Below are 20147 nucleotides of genomic sequence, written 5' to 3'. Positions count from 1 at the left end.
ATTGGGGGTTTGTACTTAGAGAGCTATAACAGCCTCTTCTTGGGATAGTGCAGTTAGCTCTTGGTCTGAAGTACCAATTCTTTTTCATTGTCTTTTTGGTAAAATCTTTAAAAATGACTTGTATGTCCAGGCAGGTAAAAATTTTAGTTTTTGTTTTAGTCTCCTGTTTGTCCCAAACTATTTTGACCTTTGAGTATTGACCATTCCCAAATGGTCCTATCTGTAGGGGGTGGCCGCCCTGTCTATGATTCTAATTTGACCTTGGAGGGGTCCACATCCACTTCCAGGAGAGCAACAGTGGCCTTATCAGTACTTTGAGGATCCAGGTTTTGAGCATAAGGCCCTTGGTGCGCTGGTGAGCAGCACTACTCAGAAAGGCCCATGAGTGTTGCCCAGAGTTTTACATTCCTGAAACAATAGTGTGACTATCTCAGGGGTCTTAGATAGAGTAGGGATAGTGTCCCCCAAACTTTCCCTTTTCATTAAGCTTTGTGCTATTGGCTTCCATCCAGGTGGCCTCTCCTACCCCGCTGAGTCATGCAGTTAGACAAGCAACAGCATAACAATCATTTCCTTTACCACAGGACCTGTGGGTGCCATGGTCACGAGGATGCCTCATATTGACGCTATGAATGGTTTGAGAAGAGAGTAGTTTCCTACATAGTGTGGAACAGGCCAAATAAAATGATTCTGTTATAGGATATAATGACTTCATTGGCCCCACCACTTGCCGACCGGTAGGCTAATCAGACCCATCCCCTGCCACTTGGGTGGGATCATACCTTACTCCCTTCAGAGGAACCTTTTAACAATCAGAAGTAGCCAATTAATTTGAGCTGCACCCAGGTGCTCTGTCCTGGACACTTAACACCTTGACTCAGAGAGGACACAAGGGAGGACTGTTCATAAATTTCACAATTTGTGGAGTAGATTCACAGCAACATCTGGTAGAGGCAACAAAAAGTAGCTATGGCCCACAGCACCAACATGCCAGCTGGTGGCACAGCTGCTCAGGTAGCTACTGCTGCCTGGAAGAACCTGTAAGTCAGGAAAGTCTAGTGACATGTCATTTGGTCTGGAAGCAAACCATCCTGCTTTGCTGGGCCAATTGTTTTGGTAGGTTTTATTTATCATGATTATTTATTATTATTATTATTATTTAGGTATGGTAAGGCCAATAGATCAGGAGACAACTGACACTGAAAAGATAGTTTATTTTACTCAAAGTTCTCAAGAGAAGAAGTACACATCATGTGGGGGCAAGAGGGTGGCAGTGGGGGACAAAAATGACCAATGGTGAGGTCAAGAGACAGAGAGGGCAAAGAGGAACGTGTACACAAAAGATTTTATGATGATTTCCTTGGGAATGAATGGATTAGGCAGGGTAACCAGGGTTAGGATTGGCTAGTTTGAATCATTTCAGCAGGCTCGTGGGCATAGGGGCTTCCCCTGTCTCATATCTGGCCCTGGAGTGATTAGGATAGGTATATAGCAGCCCATAGTGTGAGAGCCTAATAAAGAAAGTGGTTGGGGTGTGGATTTAATTAGCTACTCAAGAAGGGGAATTGACTAGCCTCCAGCCAGAGCTTCAAAACTGAGTCAAGATAGCATTTATAAGAACTATATTACAAGAATCCACTGGTCTTGTAATTTGTTCCAACATGTGCTCAGTGGTCGGGTAAAGAGTGTCTTCCCCCAAATTCATGTCCACCTGCAACCTGTATATGTATAATCTTATTTGGAAATAGGATCTTTGAAGATGCAATTAAGTTAAGATGATGTCATACTGGATTAGAATGGGCCCATATCCAATCACTGTTGGATTCCAATCAATTTCTGCCTCCATATGAAGATGGAGGCAGAAATTGAGCAATGCATCTGCAACCTAAGGAATGCCAAGGATTTCCAGGAGCCACCAGAAGCTAGGAGGAGGCAAAGGAGTTTTCCCTAGAGTATTCAGAGGACATGTGGCCATAGAAACAGCTTGATTTTAGACTTCTGGCCTCAGAACTGAGAGATAATAAATTACCCAAGTCACTTATAATGGCAGCCTTAGGAAACTAATACAGATTTTGATACCAGGAAGTAGGGTGCTCCTGTAACAAATACTTGAAAATGTCGAATGTGGCTTTGGAATTGGTTAAGGGATAGAGGCAGAAGAATTTTGAGGCACAAGATAGAAAAAGCCTAGAATGCCTTGAAGAGAGGGTTAGTGGAAATACATATGGACATTAAAGGTTATTCTGGTTAGAGCTAAAAGATAAGTAAGGAGCACTGTAGAGAACGCTTCTATCCTCTTTAGAGAATACATATATTGACACGAACAGAATTTTAGTAGAAATATGAAAGTTGAAGGTGCTTCTGGGCAAGAACTTAGAAGGAAATGAGAAACATGTTATTGGACACTAGAAGAAAAGCAATTCTTATTTTAAAGTGGTAGAGAACTTGGCTGAATTGTATTCTACTGTTTGACAGAAAGTAGAACTTAGAAGCAATGAACTTAGATATTTAGCTGAAGAGATTTCTAAGAAAAGTGTTGTAGGCACAGACTGCTTCTCCTTGATGCTTACAGTAAAAAGCAGAAGGAAAGAAGTAAATTAAGAAAAGGATAGTTAAGCAAAAAGGAGCCAGCTCTTGATGATTTTGGTGGTTCTCAGGCTATCCAGATTACAAAGGATTCAAATATTAAGAAATTCACTGTTGGAAAGTGTGCTCTGGAAAAAGGGGCCAAGGGTGTGGCTGGACAATCTTTTGCTGAAGAGATTGGGCTTGTGACTCATGGATCCAACTGGCCATCTCAGCAAAAGCAAGAATAGAGATGGGGTTATCCAGGAAAGATCTATGGAGGACCCTCTTGTCTGAGGACTGAAACCCCATGAAATGCACAGGAAGCTGACAAGGGTTCTGAGAATGTTATACCAGGAAAACTACTGGAACCTGAACTCCAAGGAACAGAGATGGAAGAAAATGAAGGGAGGCTGTGGGACTTCCAAAACCCTAAAATAGGACATGGGCTGACAGAGGTTCTCAACTATAGACATGCTTTATCCCCCAACTTTTAAGTTTTATTGAAAGGTAAACATGAGGGGTGCCCGGGTGGCTCAGTTGGTTAAGCATCTGCCTTCGGCTCAGGTCATGATCCCAGACGGGGTCCTGGGATTGAGCCCCACATCAGGCTCCCTGCTCAGTGGGAAGCCTGCTTCTCCATCTCCCTCTGCTGCTCCCCCTGCTTGTGCTTTCTTTCTGTCAAATAAATAAAATCTTTAAAAAAAAAAAAAAGGTAGATATGATGTATCAGGTAAAAGCAACCAAGTTAAATAGGCTATTAATGTGAGCTTTTATATTTATCTGGCTAAGAATCACTCTGTGTTTATTGTTTGCTGTGGCTGTAGGTATCAGAGGCTAAAATTTCCTCCAGTGTTCTTATTTTAGTCTCCTCTTCTGTGTTTGGGTTTCCCAGCAGATTTCTTACATAGATTCTGAGCCCTACAGTTCTTTAAGTTGTATTATATATATCATAACAAGAACCTTAGTGATGTGGTGGTAATATGTGGGAGGAGGGGGAAGTACTGTATAATCCTATAGTCTTTTACTGAGCTTCTGCCCGAAGACTATAACCTTCTAAAGCTTCCCAGCTTTTTTCTCCCTTTATGTGACATAGGAAGGCTAGAGAGGGTTGGGTATTTCTCTTCCCCCAGATTGGGTGGGCTCTAGTAAAACAGTTTCCCTGAGGATAGGCCTTTGTTAAGGAGAACTGGGTGCGCTGGCAATTTTCCAAGTGGTTACTTTTCCCTCCTTTTGCCAGAAGCACCAGGGGATTCTTCTCCAGTCTTGACCCTAAGAACCTGTTAGGGTTCCTGGAGGTAAAAACCCACAAGAATGTGAGGGTTGTCAATGCAAAATGAATAAAACTTTCAGAAACTCTAAAAGAAAGAAAGTTTTATCACAGCCCAAGTTAGGACAGCTGCCTGGGAAACACACTCTTCACAGGAAAGATAATGCTCCAGAGAACGAACGCTTTGTACAGGGTTATAGATTTTTTTTATGTCTTGTAAAAAGGTCAAAAGATTACAGATGAACATATAGGCAGGAATCATAAATTTTAATTTAACATTAATGCAATGCTAAATGCAAGGAGTAGGAGTATTCATTGATACCTATGGTTTTCCTTTATGGCTTGGCGGGCCATAAATCAGGCTTTTGGTTTAAATGAAGTTTATACAGTCATGCTAACTTAGAAATCTAAAATGGCTTCCCCTTGGGAAAAATTAAAGATGTTACTGCAGATAGAAATCTCTTCTTTTGCCTTTGACCAATGTCATACTCAAGAGCTTTATTCGTTCACAAAATCTGTACATGCTCTGGTTGGGGCCTCTTCATTTCCTTAGTTTATAAATAAGAATGCCCCAGTTCCTCTGGTGAATCTGCCTGTTTCTCTCTGTCCTGGCTGAGGAGTCAGGAGGAGAGGTGAGGTTGTGCTGATCACCCTGCAGCTGAGGTAGAAAACCTTTGATTTTGCCATCTCTGACGAATTTCTTCCAGTTTTCCTGAGGGCTCTGACTCTGAGTCTGATGGCCATTGGATCCATGCCTAGATCCCAAATGGAGTTGGAAACTGTTCTAACTGGCAAAATCTTTTGTTTGTTTGTTTTCAGTTTTCATTTGAGGAAAACCGACATTTACCTGACTGGCTATTTCTAGTCGGTTTGTAGATGTGTGAGTTGGTTCTGAACCTGCCCAGGGAGTGTTATGGGCTCCATGTTAAGGAGGGCCACAGTCACAGTGACTTTCTCACATTGAAAAACTTGAAAATTATATCAATAATTATCTACATCAGAGCCAAGTTATATTTGCTTTATAGCAAACTGTGGAGAACTAAAAGTGCATTGTACAAAATGTTTATACTGTTCTCGTATTTCACTTATGTCATATTCATGTGACTAGATCAGTACTTTCTAGAAAATGGTTCTGTTAATAATTTAGTGAGTCGCTGTTAAAATTGCTATGGCAATAAATTGATGCCTCTTAGCTATTTTTGTCTAAATTAAGCCACCATGGTAGCAACTACCTAGGATTCTTGTTCTGCAAAAGAACAATAAATATTAAACATGTCAAAATAAAATAAAGTAAAAGAAAATAAAAATAAAATAAAATAAACTTCCTTTATAGATTAGGCCTTTAGAGAGTTTTTCTCTCAACAGGGTCAATTAGCCTTTAAGTTTTCCTACCAGTTACTAGCTCCAGCAACAGCTTCTGAGCCTGGTATACTATGACTCTCTGTAGTCAGTCTTCCCCCCAATTTTCAAGGCAGCAATTCAGCCGTGACTTCAATTTTCCCATGGATCTAAGAAGAGTTGTTAAATTTTAGTTTATTCAGCTTTTTTTTCTTGTGAGGACAGAGTGATGACTTCCCAGCTCCACTGTATCCTATTTTAACCTATAGAATTTAAATTAATATGATTACAGAAATAATTTCTCCCCCTTCCCCCCCTACCAAATGTATGAGTGAATAAATGAGTGTAGTGGTCCACTTCTGAAGGCAGGACCTTAGCCCTGCACATAACCTCCCTGGGTTGACTAAGTGAACCAGACAAAGGGGGTGGAAAATTGACAAAGGCACTTAGTATCTCATGTTTGTATGTTTGGCTCTCCTTGTGACTGGAAGTGTGCAAGTGTTGGGGGTCAAGAGGGATTCTTAAGTTTTAAGTAATTTCCATAAAGGGTTGGGGGCAAACTGGATTGCTTAAAAACTCTAACCACTGGACTAGAAGGCAAACAAAGCGGCCGGAAGACCAGAGAAAATTAAATTGCCAGAGACTTCTTCCAACTGGCCCTCTCCAGTCCATTCATACACTTCATCCTATGCTCCTCCAGAGACTCAGCTCCACTTGTTGCAGCCCAGCCTCTGGACTGGCTCTGGAGCAGAAGCTGCAAGTGTCTTGACTTCACCCATCCCTTCCTCCCTCCCGGAGGGTGCCCCCACCCAGAGATTGACAATAAATTTTGAGTATTTTAAATATTATTCAATATTTAAATATAATGGTATTCAAATCTATAATGTATACGGTATCTTATATAATTAATAAATTACTGATCGAGAAAATAGTTTTATGATGTGATGAAAATTAATACTTCGTTCAAAACACAGAATGATATAGGTCCCGGAGCTCCCCGGGCCCCAGTTTCTCCAGGCTTAATTGGAAAGAAACGCCGAATTCGACCTCAGGCATTCTAGCGGCGAAAATACAAAATTCTCGCCTGGCCAGTAGAAATGAAAAATTAGTCTTCTTCCCATACCGGGAGTCGAACCCGGGCCGCCTGGGTGAAAACCAGGAATCCTAACCGCTAGACCATATGGGAAGTGCTGAAAACACGCCTCTCGTTTCTGTAGACATCACTTACCTCAGCTTGCCGTCTGCCCCTTCACATAACGGCTTCTTACCCGTTGGGCTCGCTCCGCCCCCGGAAATTCTGACTGCGGCTGCGCGAACCCCAGCTTCAAGGGCCCCCCTTCCCCCAAACTGGGCCCCCCCTCCCCCCCCCCCCCCCCCCCCCCCCCCCCGGGCTGGAACATCCGGGTCTCTCTAGGGGGCGGGAACTCCTGCTCCCGGAGATCTCCCAAAGGACTGGAGCCAGGGCAGATTGCAGAGCGTTTGTGGTTTTCTCAGGCCCTATTTGCCTACCATGCTGGGCATTCAAACAGTAAAATGAAGGCTATTGCTTGACCTTCGACATCAACTTACATCTAAAATAAAGGACCCCATCCGGGACAGAGTTCCTCATGAATATCTTTTCTGTGAAAAACAAAAACGTATTGTGTTTTTACTTATTTTGACTTCAAAATCTCACTGGGTTGACACTTCCTAGCAGGATTTTGTTCTGAAAGTCAACCTGTGTGAGAAGGGATGTACTTTTTTTCTCTAGTTTCCTTTTGAGTGCTTCCATAGGCTTTCACTGACAACTCAAGCTCAATGTGGCAAAAACAAAATAAACAATTCCTCCCAATCCAACCACAAATACGACCTACTGCGATTAAAGTAAATGTTAAAGACTCGAGGATTAAAAGAGTGTGGTACCTGTGTATTAACTGACAGTAAAATCAATGAAACAATGGAAACTCCAAAATACGGTATGGGTTTATGTGAAAGAAAAAAAGGTGACATCTCAAATCAATGGTTCAACATACAGTATGTAGACCTATGGTAGAAAAAACAAGCTGGATGCAGGATTCACCCCATACCTCACTGAAACCACAAAAGTTCTTAAGGAAAATACTGGAGAATTCCTTTATCATATCATTTACAACCCCAAATTCAGAGATGATAAAACAGCTGATTGATAAAGTCAACTCTTAAATCAATAAAATTAATTTAAAAAAATATGAGAACTGGGTGGTGGTTACTATAGCTTTCACCTTATTCATTAAACTATTCAATTATTTTGTGCAGTTTAATGTGTTTTATTTTACAATAAAGGTTTAAAAAAAAACACCATAAGCAAAGTTACAAGAGAAATTGGGAAAAATATTTACATTCCATATTATGAACAAAGGATTAATTTTCCCGCAGCATAAAGATTACCTCCTAGAAACTACTAAAAATACCAACAACCCAGTAGGAAAATGAAGCAAGGACACAGATCCCAGCACATGAAATACATTTGGCCCTTCAAAAATTAAAAGCAGCTCAGTCTCCTATAAAGATAAAGGAAGAGTTCCTAGAGTTCCCTTGAAAATCTAAGTCAGATCTTTTCTACTTTCTGGCTTAAAACCTGCCAAGGACTACCTATCTACTTAGGTGTTCATGTTTTTTATTGACATGGAATCAAACTGTCCTGATTTGTTAGCCATGTTTGCTTTTTTTCCTACATCAAAATTAGTTTTGAGAATCTAGTTAAACTGAAGCACCTATTTGTTGTCCTTCCCTGCCACTAACTGTGCAGTATTTCATCCTGTAAAGAAGCCACAACTGATATATCAATGAGGCTGTTCTGGTTATTTATGAACTAACCTAACAGCTTTGCCCCTGCCCCACATGAATGTGTCCTAGGAGAATACAAGCTTAGAAGTGGTTTCACAGTAGTGACTTTCAACATTATTCAGTTTGCCTCTTCAAACTTTCACACCTAACAAAGCTAGAAACATGCAAACCAGAGAAATTTTAAGGAGCAGGGATTAGTTGGGGTGGGAATAGGGGCAGGGGCAATCTGTGAAGGAAGAAGGCCTGAGATAAGGCAGCCACACCAAAGAACAGCTGTGCTCACTGCCCGCCTCTGGTCACAAGTCAGGCAGACTCAGGCTCCAGCTGCTTGAGTTTCTCCTGGAGCTCCTGGAGTTGGCTTCGACCCCAGTCGATCCGGATCTGAAGGCTGGCCATGTCTGCAGCCAGCTGCAGGCCTAGAGGAAGAGAGAAGATTGTCACCATGGTATCCTCGATGTGACACATGACTCAGGGGGCTCTGAATATCTCCAGGTACTGGAAAGGCTCCAGAACTTTCTAGAACTATTCCTAAAATATTTCAAGAGCCTTGCATTGGCTGCTTCAGAACCTCACTAGACCCACACCCTCACCTCCTTCAGATCTTTACTAAAATGTCACCTCTTCAACAGACTTTCTTTACTCCCTTATATTACCCATCAGGGACTAAAAAACACTGTTGCATGCCCTCATTTCCTTCCTTCTTTCCTTCATTATAATAGTCCTTCACTGTTCTCGCCCTCTCTCTTTCTGTTTTCTCTGCCCCCAGGAGTATTCCACATTCTGGATCCACATCTAGGTAGCTTTTGCCTGATGCTTCTGCTTAACAGTCTTCTGGGCCCTCCGTGCCCAGTCCACTCGCCAGTTCAGTCTTCAGCCTACCTGCCTGACAGCAGAGCTGGCCACACATCTGCTCACCTCCCTCCAGGAAGCACTTTCTCCTCTTGGCTTCTGGGATCTCTCATCCTCTGCTTGTTGCTCCTGCCTCACCACTACTTCTCAGTCTCCTCGAGTGGTTTCTCCCCTTCCTCCTCCCACCTTCTGTCCACATTTTGAGGCCCTCTACTGATCTTAGCTTAAATGCTGTGTATGTGTCAGCAACTTGGGAGTTTAAACACGAGTGTTATGCAGTGGGCTCCTAAATCTCTCTTTCCAGCCCAGGTCTCCTCCAAACTCAGATGCATGTGCCCAGACACCCGAGCACAGTCTCCACCACACAGCACTAGGAACTACTCTCACCCAACTCCTGACTTACCCTTGGCTGCAGCTCTCTCACACCAGGTGAGGGCAACTTCATTCCCTCAGGTGTTCCTGCTGGAATCTGTGGGCTCAAGCTTCATTCCTCTCCTTCCCTTACTCTCAAATTGATCTGTCAGTAAATCCTGTGGCTTCTATTCTCAAAACATGCAGGTTCCCATCACTTACCCTCTCCTTCACTGCCTCCACCTGCATCTCAAGCCTGGCTGCTCCCCATCACCTGCTTCCTCCCTCTGCTCTTGTCTGTTCCCACCCAGCACCACAGTCTTCCTATCACTCTGTGGGTCCAACTGTGCCCCCCTCTCTTCAGAGCCACCCATGACTCCCAAAGTCCTCATCAGGGCCTGTACCTCAAATCACCTGAGCCCAGCCACCTCTGACCTGAGCTCCTGGCACTCCCTGCTACATAAACTCCACTCCAACCCATTTGGCCTCCTCTCTGCCATCCTAAACATGATCTCACCTCAAAGCTTTTGCCCTGGCTGGTCCCTCTGCCTACAGCACTGATCCCCCAGATCAACCACAAAGTTCTCTCCATCTTTTCAGAGAGGCCTTTCCAGGCCACCCTTCGTAAAATAGGTACCCTCACCCACTCCTGTCCCACTCCATCCACCATACCCTATCTTATTTTTCCATAACAATTCTCACTACCTGGTATTATATATGGGCCTACTTATTTATTTGCATGTTTTCATTCTCCCCTCAATAGAATAAACATTCCATGAGGGGTGTTTATCTCTTTTGTTTCCTGCTGTATCTCCAGCACCTAGCATGAGCCTGGAACACTGCCAACAGCCAGTAAATGCTTTTTGGAAAAAACAGCAGGTGTGCAAAAAAAGCCTGCTATGGATAAAACCTGGAAAACCCTTTGCAGATTAACCCCAGCCAGGCATGGCTTTAGTACTCAAGTTCTTCCTGCAGATAGAAGTCTACTCACCCTCCCGGAAGCTGGCTTGGGCATGACGCAGACTGTGAGGAACGAGGATTCCAAACCAGTTCAGAGGGTCCCGGGGGGCTGGGGAGGACTCCAGCTCTGGGGTTCTGGTGAGACCCTTGCGCCTGCGCAAAGCTGGAGAAAGACAGACTGGAGGCTGAGGGTCTCGTTACCTGCGCTTGTCTTCTCTGTGACAATGTTGAATTTGATCTGAGCTCATGTTCCTGACAAACACTGAAGGCTGGAAAATCCCTCCAACCATTTATGTTCCAGAAAACAGCTTACCACAAAGAACAACCCTTCCCTTTGTGATTCAGATGAGATGCCCAGACCACTCCTCATGACTCTCACAAGATCAGCAGATGACCCCCTTGTTTACCACAAGGTAAACAAGGAGCCACACACTGACTTTTCCCATTTTGCCTGAACATGCTGAAAGGCCAGACAGACCCTCCAACTTCCCGTTCGTCTCATAAATGATTGAGATTAGAAGTTTGTCCCTCTGAAACCAGACATATAAACATTTTCTGTTCAACTGACTGAAGTTTCCCCCAATTGCAAAACTATCCCAACTGTAAAGGACATCACCTATAACTTGTCTATTTCTCCCTACAGAAGTCTAAAGCAAAAACAAAAACAAAAACAAAACTAAAAACAGCCTGCTGAGACACTGTGATCCTCCAATCTGGGCCGCTCTCTCCATCGCAACACTCTTAATAAAATCATCTCCTCAATTATCGTGTACATTTTGTTTTTGACATCGGGAGGACGCCCTGACGGGAAAAAAGGGGGACTCACCTGCTTCACGGGGCCCCACCTCTTCTGGAGTCTGGGCGCTGGCTCTCACCACCCAGAACTTCTGGAGTCCGTCCTGGGCCTCGCTGAAGAACGAGAAGGTAGGATCGACATTTGGAGGCCCCAGCCTGGACCCTGCCCGCCCACCCGTTCCAACATGCACGGCTCCTCACCTGATGTAGACGCAGACCTGAGGCTCCATGCGGGAGGCATACTGCAGAGGACCTACAGATTTGGCACCCATGGCATAGCGAGCTTTAGAGAGCGAGAGCCAGCCCTGGGATACGAGGGGAACGATGAAACTCAGTTTACCTCCGCATGCCCGCCCATCCCTCCCTCCCCAAGATCCCACCTCTTCCACCCGAGCGTTCAATGCCGCCCGCTTCGCCTCCAGTTCTTCCAGGTCCCGGAGCAGTTGCAGAAGGAGCGAGTCCACCTGCGCCCTTACGTCCGGCGCAGCCATGGGCCCACGGTACTGAGGTCTGGTACCAGCCTCCTCACAGGTTGCCCAATCGCCGCTCGCCATACCGCCATGACAACCAATAGGCTCACCTTAAAGGGGCGTTCCCAGCCGTGGGCCGAGTTGCCCAACGATTCCAAAGGCAAGCGCTTTTGGGAACAGCGACCCAGAATTGACTAGCTGTGTTCTCCGAAGGGTGTAAGGCAACGGAACAGTCGGCTAGAGCTGGCTAGAGCTGTGGGTGGTTCCGAGTCGCTTTAGGAAGAGGCCGCATTTTACACTTGAACTTGGCCAAAAGGCCGAGAAGCGATAAGAGGCCGCATTTTAATAGTAGGGCAATAGCTGTGGTGATGGAAGAGGTATAGCTGTATGGCAGCCATTTTAAGGGAGAAAATGCTTTAATTCCAGGAGCCGGTAGGCAAGCCTCCAGTCAACCGCTATGCTTTTACAGTTGCTGGGTCATTTCGAACCGCCAGTTATGATTACTCTAGCGGTTCATCATCTTAAAATTGGGCATCCTGCACAGCAGTGATAAGTAATGAAGCCAGGCACCGACATCTTTAGTAAGGGCGGTCCTAGCGACGTGACAAAGTTTTGACGCCAGCCTATTGGCTGTTCCAATAAGCATGCGCCTCCAGATTGGCCAATCGCCTTGCGACTCCCAACCCACCCTCCGTCATCTTAACATTGGGCACTCTCGACAGTAGCAGAGTGTAGCGAAGCCTCCAGCGACCATCTTGGTTGAGGGCAGAATCGAGGGTGGTGTTGCTTACGCTGCCCCGGCATTCTCCTGGACCCACGTGGAAGTCGCGCTCAGGATGGTAGGAGGGATGTTTGAGCTCCTGTTTTTGATGTTGGGGACTCGCGCAGGGCTGGGGATGATTCCTAGGCTTGGGGGTTGGTAAGGCTGGTGGCCACCGGGCCCGGCTGTGCGTGGCGAGAAAGAGGCTGATCCGACCCTCTGTTCCCTAGCTGCGTCGTGAGGCCCGCCTTCGCCGGGAGTACCTGTACCGCAAGGCCCGCGAGGAGTCGCTGCGAACCGCCCAGGAGAGGAAGGAGAAGGTTCGGCGCGCCCTGGAAGGTAGGCACGTCTCAGCCCCCCCAGCGGGGGCGGGGGGCGGGGGGGAGCTCTAGACCTGTCGTTATAAAAGACCATTGCGGGCGCCTGGGTGGCTCAGTCGTTAAGCGTCTGCCTTCGGTTCAGGTCATGATCCCGGGATCCTGGGGTCCAGCCCCGCATCTGGCTCCCTGCTCCGCGGAAAGCCTGCTTCTCCCTCTCCCACTTCCCCTGCTTGTGTTCCCTCTCTCGCTGTCCCCCTATCTGTCAAATAAATAAATTAAAAAAAAAAAGACCATTTGTTTGCATTTTAAAATCTAACGGAGTAAAAGACCAAATGGTATAAAACGCGTTTATATTAGCATTTCTTAGTGTTTGTGTGGCTGAGCATCCTTTCAAGTATTTACTGGCCTTTTTCCTTGTCTTTTGTCTTTGCAAATGTCCCTTCCGTGATGCTATAAATTTCATATCTTGTCGTATATGCTGCGGTGTCCAGATTTTACAGTTTGCCTATTAGTTTTGTTTATAGTGTATTTAGTTCTTCCCAAATTTTAAATTTTTACGTTGTCCTATAGATGTTCTCCCTCCCGCACCTACCCCCATTGTTTTTTGGTGTTTTTTTTTGCTACCTTCTTCAGTACAAAATAACAAGAATATCTTACTGTCTTTTTAGCGTTATTATGATTCCGTTGTATTTTAAAAGCATTAAACTGTTGAGAATTTAATTTTATTCGACTTGTGAATTAGGATCTAACTTTGCAATATTTTCTCCACTTTTTATTTGTCATACTAATGAACAGTGATAGCATGCCTGAATGGAAATGTTATATTTATCCCTATTTTCTTGGTTCTTGTGTGGGTTCTTGTGTAGAACTTTGTTTCCTATCTGGATGGTACATCAGCTTACTACCTCTGATTATTTTATTTTATTTTATTTTAAAGATTTTATTTATTTGAGACAGAGAGAATGAGAGATACAGAGAGCACATGAGAGGGGGGAGGGTCAGAGGGAGAAGCAGACTCCCTGCCGAGCAGGGAACCCGATGCGGGACTCGATCCAGGGACTCCAGGATCATGACCTGAGCCGAAGGCAGTCGCTTAACCAACTGAGCCACCCAGGCGCCCCCTCTGATTATTTTAAATTCACTTTGGTTTTCTGTGTTTTAAACATATAAAGTGCATGTGGTATGTGAGTATATGTTTACCTTAAGCGTTATGTTAAATACCTGTGACCTATCTGCCCACATTATTAATAAAAAATGCTCAATATATTGAAATTCAAGAATATTTTCCCCAACTCAGATAACCACAATACAGGATACTGTTTAAAAATTAGCCATTTCCTTGCTTTTCTTTGTGCTTTTATCGTACTTGTTTGTATCCCTAAATCATACGGGTTTGGTTTTCAGTTTTCAAAGTAGTTATTAGGTTGTATGTATTCTTTCCCAGCTTTATGTTTTCATTCAGCATTGTTTCTAAGATCTATTGAGTGTAGTGGGGGCTCCCATTTCCCTGTGCTTGATGTTGACCTCATTTTTTAGTCTGGGGCAGTTAGGAACAGCATTGGTGCTATGAACCTTCTCTTCCATGTGCAAAAATTTCTCCAGGGCATATTGGAAAGACCTGCTGGTTCCAAGGGCATGTTCATATTGAGCTCTGTACTCCAAAGTGGGCATGCCCACAGCCCAGCCCTTTTTTAACCAAGTCTAGCTTTAGTTCACAGAGGAAACCTCTGACCCAAAGCATCAGGTTTAGCAGTTTTGTTGTCAGAGGGTTTCAGGGTTTCTGGTCCACCTTCATACAGAAAGAGCACTCTGTATTTGTTCTTTTAAAAATTAGTTTGTTAATTTTTTTCTAATTACAAAAACAGTATATACTTGCAACTAAATATTTTAGAAAGCCCTAAAACCATGAGACTCAGGAACCATAAAAAATGAACTCTCCTGTAACCATTATTAACAGGTTGGCATGTAGACAAAAGTAGTTTTGTCTCTGTCTTCCCCCTGCCAAAAAAGTTGTGTATCACCTTTCTGCACAGAAAGGAGTGAAAAGGATACTTTCTAATAAAGTCTACAGTTTTTGTAAGCCACAGTGTTATATAAACTGAGGGCTCCATGCATGTGTCTTACTCAGCCCCTCTGTGTTCCCCCTGCAGAGAATCGCCTGATTCCCACCGAGTTACGCAGGGAGGCTCTGGCCTTACAGGGTTCCCTGGAGTTCGATGACGCCGGCGGTGAAGGTAAACTTTCCTGACACTGGGCCAGCTTCTCCCCCTGCACTTGAGCCTGCTGGCTTCCGTCTCATTCCGCAGACACCTTGAAGGAAAGGCTGTGGAGCTCCTTCTTGCAAAACTGTCTCCCAGATGCCCTCATGACTCTGCACAGATGGCACCTCAGGAAAGCTCTTTCTTAGTGCTCCCAGTTTCGTTTATATAACATACAGTATTATCCCACTTACTCTGTTTTGTCTGTTAATTGCCCCCCTTACTAGAATGTGAACTCTGCTGAGGCAAGACCGTGTCCGTTTTGTTCACTGCCATGTCCCCAGGTCCCAGCTCTTCATTAACACCCAGATGTTTCATTCATTGCATTATTCAATAAATATTAAAGGTATCACAGACTTTATGAATTTTTGTTATGAGGGAAAGGAGTCTGTTACCTTTGGCCTTAACAGAATCTAGACTTGCGCTTAGGTGGTAGCCATTAGCCCTCTGTGATAAAAAAATAAACTAAAATTAAATCAAAATTAAAAATTTAGTTTGTCAGTCATACTTGGGTTTATAGCCAATGTGGCTGGGGAGCCACCCTCTTGCTCCGTGCAGATATAGAGCATTTTATGTTCATCGTCGAAGGTGTTGTCAGACAGTGCTGCTCTAGACAGATTCAGCCACCCTCAAGTTAGCATTTTATTTCCCAAGACAGTGTCTCGTTGTTGCCTCTCATGCTCTGACAGGTGTGACCAACCACATGGATGATGAATATCGATGGGCAGGGGTCGAGGACCCTAAGGTCATGATCACTACCTCCCGAGACCCCAGTTCCCGCCTCAAGATGTTTGCAAAGGTACCAGTAGTGGGAAGTGAGTGGGAGGTGCTAAGGCACTAGTGGCCCCAGTCCTAACTCGAGTTCATGTACAGGAGCTGAAGTTGGTGTTCCCAGGTGCCCAACGCATGAACCGTGGCCGGCATGAGGTAGGGGCACTGGTGCGAGCCTGCAAAGCCAATGGTGTCACCGACCTGCTGGTTGTCCATGAGCATCGAGGCACACCTGGTAATACTGTGGGTGGGAACAGGGTGTCTGCTGGGGTGGTTGTCTGAGAGCAGATAAGGTTTCTGACGGCCCGCCTGGCCCCACCAGTGGGGCTCATTGTTAGCCACCTGCCCTTCGGCCCTACTGCTTACTTCACACTGTGCAATGTGGTCATGCGGCACGACATCCCTGACCTGGGCACCGTGTCCGAGGCCAAGCCTCACCTCATCATGCATGGCTTCTCCTCCCGACTAGGCAAGCGGGTGAGTCTGGGTCCACGGGGTGATGAGGGCTGGGGGCACGGAGTTCCCGGCTGGGCATTTGCCACTCTCCTTCCCTCTGACCCAGGTCTCCGACATACTCCGTTACCTGTTCCCTGTGCCCAAAGATGACAGCCACCGGGTCATCACCTTCGCGAACCAAGATGACTATATCTCCTTCCGGTAGGTCCGTGGGCTGGCCTCAGAATAGTGTCCTGACCTTTGTGTCCCACTGCTGTTTGTTACTGACCCACATCTGCTCCCTGTCTTCCATTACCCGTGCCCTGCCTCCCCTTGCCTCAGGCACCATGTATATAGGAAGACCAGCCACCGCAGTGTGGAGCTGACCGAGGTCGGACCTCGCTTTGAACTGAAGTGTAAGTCTGGGGCTTCCCTGCCCTTCTGGTGGTGGGGGGTGCTGGCGGCATAGGTGGCAATGTGTCCATCTCCGCCCCCCAGTGTACATGATCCGCCTGGGCACGCTGGAGCAGGAGGCCACAGCCGACGTGGAGTGGCGCTGGCACCCATACACCAACACGGCACGCAAGAGGGTCTTTCTGAGTGCTGAGTGAACCCGCTCGCTGGTCAGGACGTGGGCCTGGACCCAGGACTCGGGGAGCGGTCAGAATAAAGTCTGTGTGCCACACCAGCCCCTCTGCCTCTGTGTGGTCAGGACAAGCCCACTGTCAGGCTGAGTGTGAGAGACAGTTTCCACTGGGTCTTCTTAGGTGGGGAGCTGACAGCTCAGAGACATTTGCAGGTGTGCTGTTGACATTGTGCCTAGGACAAGGCAGGCCCAACCTGCTGGCTTGCCCCTTAGCCATAGCCAAGGTTTGGGAGATTTGGTGTTGCTGTCACTTGGGAGTCAGGGGCCCTGTGAGAGCCCATCTCAGACTGGAACTGGTATGTACCCAAAGACCTTGGTTTTACACAGAACATGTATCAGGACCCTACAGCATGCCCCCAAGTTGACGTGGAATGGGGTATAACATTAAGTAAGAAAGTGATCACACCACTTGGGGCAGGCCTATGAAAAAACAACTCAGGCAGGGGGATGGAGAGTGGGGGAGACCTCTGCAGATGCCCTGAAAGCTACAGGATGGCATGAAGCAGCAGGGACCACCTGGATGACCCATGCAAAGACCCTGAGGTGGACGTGCTCATAAGGGTTCCGGGAGCAACAGTGGCCTAGTGAGAGGAGTCTTGATGGAGAACAGGCAATAGGACTTCACAGGGATGTCTGTAACTTCTGGCCTCACTCATGTGAATCTAGGGCCTTCCGGAGCCTCTCTCACCTTGACATAACCTCAGCTCACAAATGAAGGATATGCCACTAAAACTTTTATGCAAGTTATGGAAATTCCAAAATACATACAAAGTAGAAGTAGTATGATGTTTATATTAGTTTTCTGGGACTGCCAAAACCGACTGCCACAAACTGGGTGGCTTAAAACAACAGATTTATTCTCTCGCAATTCTGGAGGCCAGAAGTCAGATCAAGGTGTTGGCTCCACTCCCAACCCCTCCTCCATTACTTGCCTCTTCCAGCTTCTGGTGGCTACTGACAATCCTTAATATTCTTTGGCCTGTAGTTGCATTGTTGTGGTTTCTGTCTGTCTTCGTCTTCACGTGGTCTTTCTCTACTGTCAAGTTTCCTCTGTGTGTCTCTTATAAGGACACCTGTCCTTAGATTTATAGCGCATCAGAAAATCAAGGATGACCTCTTCATTTAAAGATTCTGAGCTTAATCACATCTGCAAAGACTTTTTGTTTTTCCGAATAAGATCACGGGCTCCAGGAATTAGGCTGTGGACATATCTTTTGGGGCCACCATTCGTCTGACTACACGTCCTCATTCCTCACTTTCAATAGCTGTGGGGCTCCTGCCCATCCTGTTTACTGTATCCCTCTGTACCTCTTGCAGACATCACAGGCATGAGGATGATGCTCCCCTGTTTACTCTGAGCATCCTCATGGTGAGCACCATGAGGCCTGGGGCTGCATTCACTATTTCACAAGCCTAGAGCAGGCCCTTAGTCACTAGTGTTTTATTTTATTTTATTTTATTTTATTTTATTTTATTTTATTTTAAGATTTTATTTATTTATTCATGACAGACAGAGAGAGAGAGAGAGAGAGGCAGAGGGAGAAGCAGGCTCCCAAGGAGCAGGGAGCCCAATGCGGGACTCGATCCCAGGACCCTGAGATCATGACCTGAGCCGTAGGCAGACGCTTAACCATCTGAGCCACCCAGGCGCCCTGGTGTTTTATTTTTTAATAACAGCACAGAAGTCTCAGAGCAGGCCTTTGTGCAAACTATTCATTTTATTGTGGCTTCCACTGCTAAAGAAGTCTTTGAGTGTAATTCTTTCAAGTTCCTCAGAAGTCAACACACTTGGCCTCATCAGTAGTGGGGGCCTTTATGAAAGACGTTGGGTCCACGTTTTGCTCATCAGCTGTGTTTAGCCATTGGATGTGAATGGTATGTACTGTCAAATGATACTGGGGGAAACAGGACCCCTCATACTGTGCTGGTGGAAGAACCTGTAGGTAAAGGATTTTCAGATGGCAGTTTGGTAGAGTTTCTTAGCATTTAAAATGTTCTACTTCTTGAGTCACCATCCTAGGGTCAGAAGTGGTCACTGTGATGCTGCTGGGGACAGCTTAGCCACAGCTTTGCCTGGATGTTTGAGCAGGGGAATTTGTAGAGTGAGTCAATAAAATAACAGTAATTAAAGCACGAAGTAAGTTGTGGGAAATGTCCACTGTAGTGCCGTGTGTATTGCACAGATAATATCCTGAGGACTCACAGGGAGCCTTGGATTTGAGGCTTGGTACAGTGCTTAAAGGGATATTTATGCATCTTTTATTTGACTTTTTTGGGAAGAAATCAGTTCTTTTATGGTTTTGAAATGTGAAGGACAAGGGAGGAGACAGGAGTGGGCGTGGGCTTTGGTGTGTACCATTTGGAGCATTTCCTCTGGCCAGAGAGCAGTGGCCCAGGGAGAGTAGAGGGCTTTTGTGACCAGGAAAAGCCCTGTGTCATGTCTGCAACTGATTTTCGTGTTCTAGTATTCTCAGTATTCAGAAATATTAGCATGTGGGGAATCCAAGTTAAGGGCATGAGAGATCTGTGCCCTGTTTTTGCAACTTTTATATAAACATGACATTTCAAAAGAAAAGTTACAGAAGTTTTGGGGCGCCTGGGTGGCTCAGTTGGTTAAGCAACTGCCTTCGGCTCAGGTCATGATCCTGGAGTCCCGGGATCGAGTCCCGCATCGGGCTCCCTGCTCGGCAGGGAGTCTGCTTCTCCCTCTGACCCTCCCTCTCATGCTCTCTGTCTCTCATTCTCTCTCTCGCAAATAAATTAAAAAAAATTAAAAAAAAAAAAGTTACAGAAGTTTTAAAAGAATTACTGCTAATCTATTGGGTAACAATATAACATTGGAGTTCCTTTAGAAAATGTTCTTAGTTTTTATATATAGTGAAGTATTTAGGGGTGAAATATCAGCCTGATACTTGTTTGAAAATGCTTCAGCGGAGGGGGAAAAACTGAAGCAAAATACTAATTGTCACATTTAGGTGATGCAGACGGGGGTTTGTTACAATATTCTTTCTACTTTGATATGTTTTAAGTTTTTTACAGTAAAGGATTAAAAGGAAAATAATTACAAATGTCTGCTGTTGTTATTAAAGCATTTTTCATATTGTTAAGTTGTTAAAAATCTTCAATAAAATGGTTGAGGTGTGAAAATAAAAGGGAACCTCCTTTACAATAAAATTGGAAAGCCAGCAGGGAGCGATCTCACGCCCTACCACTCCTAAACTCCATTTGCAGACCCAAATGGAAGAGAAACCTTGTAAGTCCTTGCTACTTTAGCTACTACTTTGGTATCCCAGCAGGAGAAAGAAAGGTTTTCTACTCCGGCAACAGCCCCGCCAATGAGAGACTGTCACAACTCAGCCAATGAAAAGCCACTATACTTTGAACTCCCAGTTTACTCTAAGGGACTTTTTGTTTATAACAGCCCTCCCTACTTCTCACTTTCCTCTGTAAAAGAGCATTCCTCTCTTTTGTTCTCTGGACTTGCCTATGGTTTTGCCTTACCAGGCTTGTCTTGGATTGCAGTTCTCTGCTATTCCCAAATAAACCCATTTTTT

General features: G+C 45.3%; 3 protein-coding genes and 1 non-coding gene across 7 annotated transcripts in view; 1 reads left to right on the top strand and 3 right to left on the bottom strand.

The window, feature by feature from the left end:
* LOC135363860 (ral guanine nucleotide dissociation stimulator-like) overlaps positions 1-6475 on the bottom strand; it is a 49880-nt gene extending 43405 nt beyond the window's left edge. For both annotated transcript variants that reach the window (XR_010410093.1, XM_064586337.1), the window contains exon 1: positions 6402-6475. The gene's annotated coding sequence lies outside the window, so the exon portion shown is untranslated. The remainder of the gene's footprint in view (positions 1-6401) is intronic.
* TRNAE-UUC (transfer RNA glutamic acid (anticodon UUC)) lies at positions 6288-6359 on the bottom strand. Its single transcript has one exon. It is a non-coding gene; the product is annotated as a tRNA-Glu (tRNA).
* Positions 6476-7124: 649 nt separating the features above from the next.
* CCDC115 (coiled-coil domain containing 115) lies at positions 7125-11470 on the bottom strand. 2 transcript variants are annotated; one of them, XM_045869112.3, is made up of 5 exons: positions 11314-11470; positions 11135-11238; positions 10965-11047; positions 10170-10316; positions 7125-8394 (listed from the first exon to the last, which is right to left on the bottom strand). In XM_045869112.3, the coding sequence occupies exons 1-5, from the start codon at positions 11422-11424 to the stop codon at positions 8282-8284; spliced, it is 558 nt and encodes a 185-aa protein (XP_045725068.1). In that variant the 5' UTR covers positions 11425-11470; the 3' UTR covers positions 7125-8281. The 2 variants fall into 2 exon arrangements, with proteins under 2 accessions (XP_045725068.1, XP_045725069.1); XM_045869113.3 differs by having other exon boundaries at positions 10170-10301.
* Positions 11471-11599: 129 nt separating this feature from the next.
* Positions 11600-19377, top strand: IMP4 (IMP U3 small nucleolar ribonucleoprotein 4). Of its 2 annotated transcripts, XM_045869111.3 has the most exons (9): positions 11605-12242; positions 12394-12502; positions 14634-14717; positions 15431-15540; positions 15615-15747; positions 15835-15989; positions 16075-16169; positions 16290-16363; positions 16446-19377. In XM_045869111.3, exons 1-9 carry the CDS (start codon positions 12240-12242, stop codon positions 16556-16558), a joined length of 876 nt encoding a protein of 291 aa, XP_045725067.1. In that variant the 5' UTR covers positions 11605-12239; the 3' UTR covers positions 16559-19377. The 2 variants fall into 2 exon arrangements, with proteins under 2 accessions (XP_054362243.1, XP_045725067.1); XM_054506268.2 differs by lacking the exon at positions 15835-15989 and having other exon boundaries at positions 11600-12242; positions 15615-15668.
* The last annotated feature ends 770 nt before the right edge of the window (positions 19378-20147 follow it).

This window comes from Mirounga angustirostris, unplaced genomic scaffold, assembly GCF_029215605.1.
Source record: "Mirounga angustirostris isolate CCGP_5_RB_7025 unplaced genomic scaffold, mMirAng1.0.hap1 SCAF_3, whole genome shotgun sequence".
Classification (NCBI taxonomy): domain Eukaryota; kingdom Metazoa; phylum Chordata; class Mammalia; order Carnivora; family Phocidae; genus Mirounga; species Mirounga angustirostris.
The sequence above is the reverse complement of the archived record's forward strand: the minus strand, read 5'-3'. Positions and strand labels throughout refer to the sequence as shown.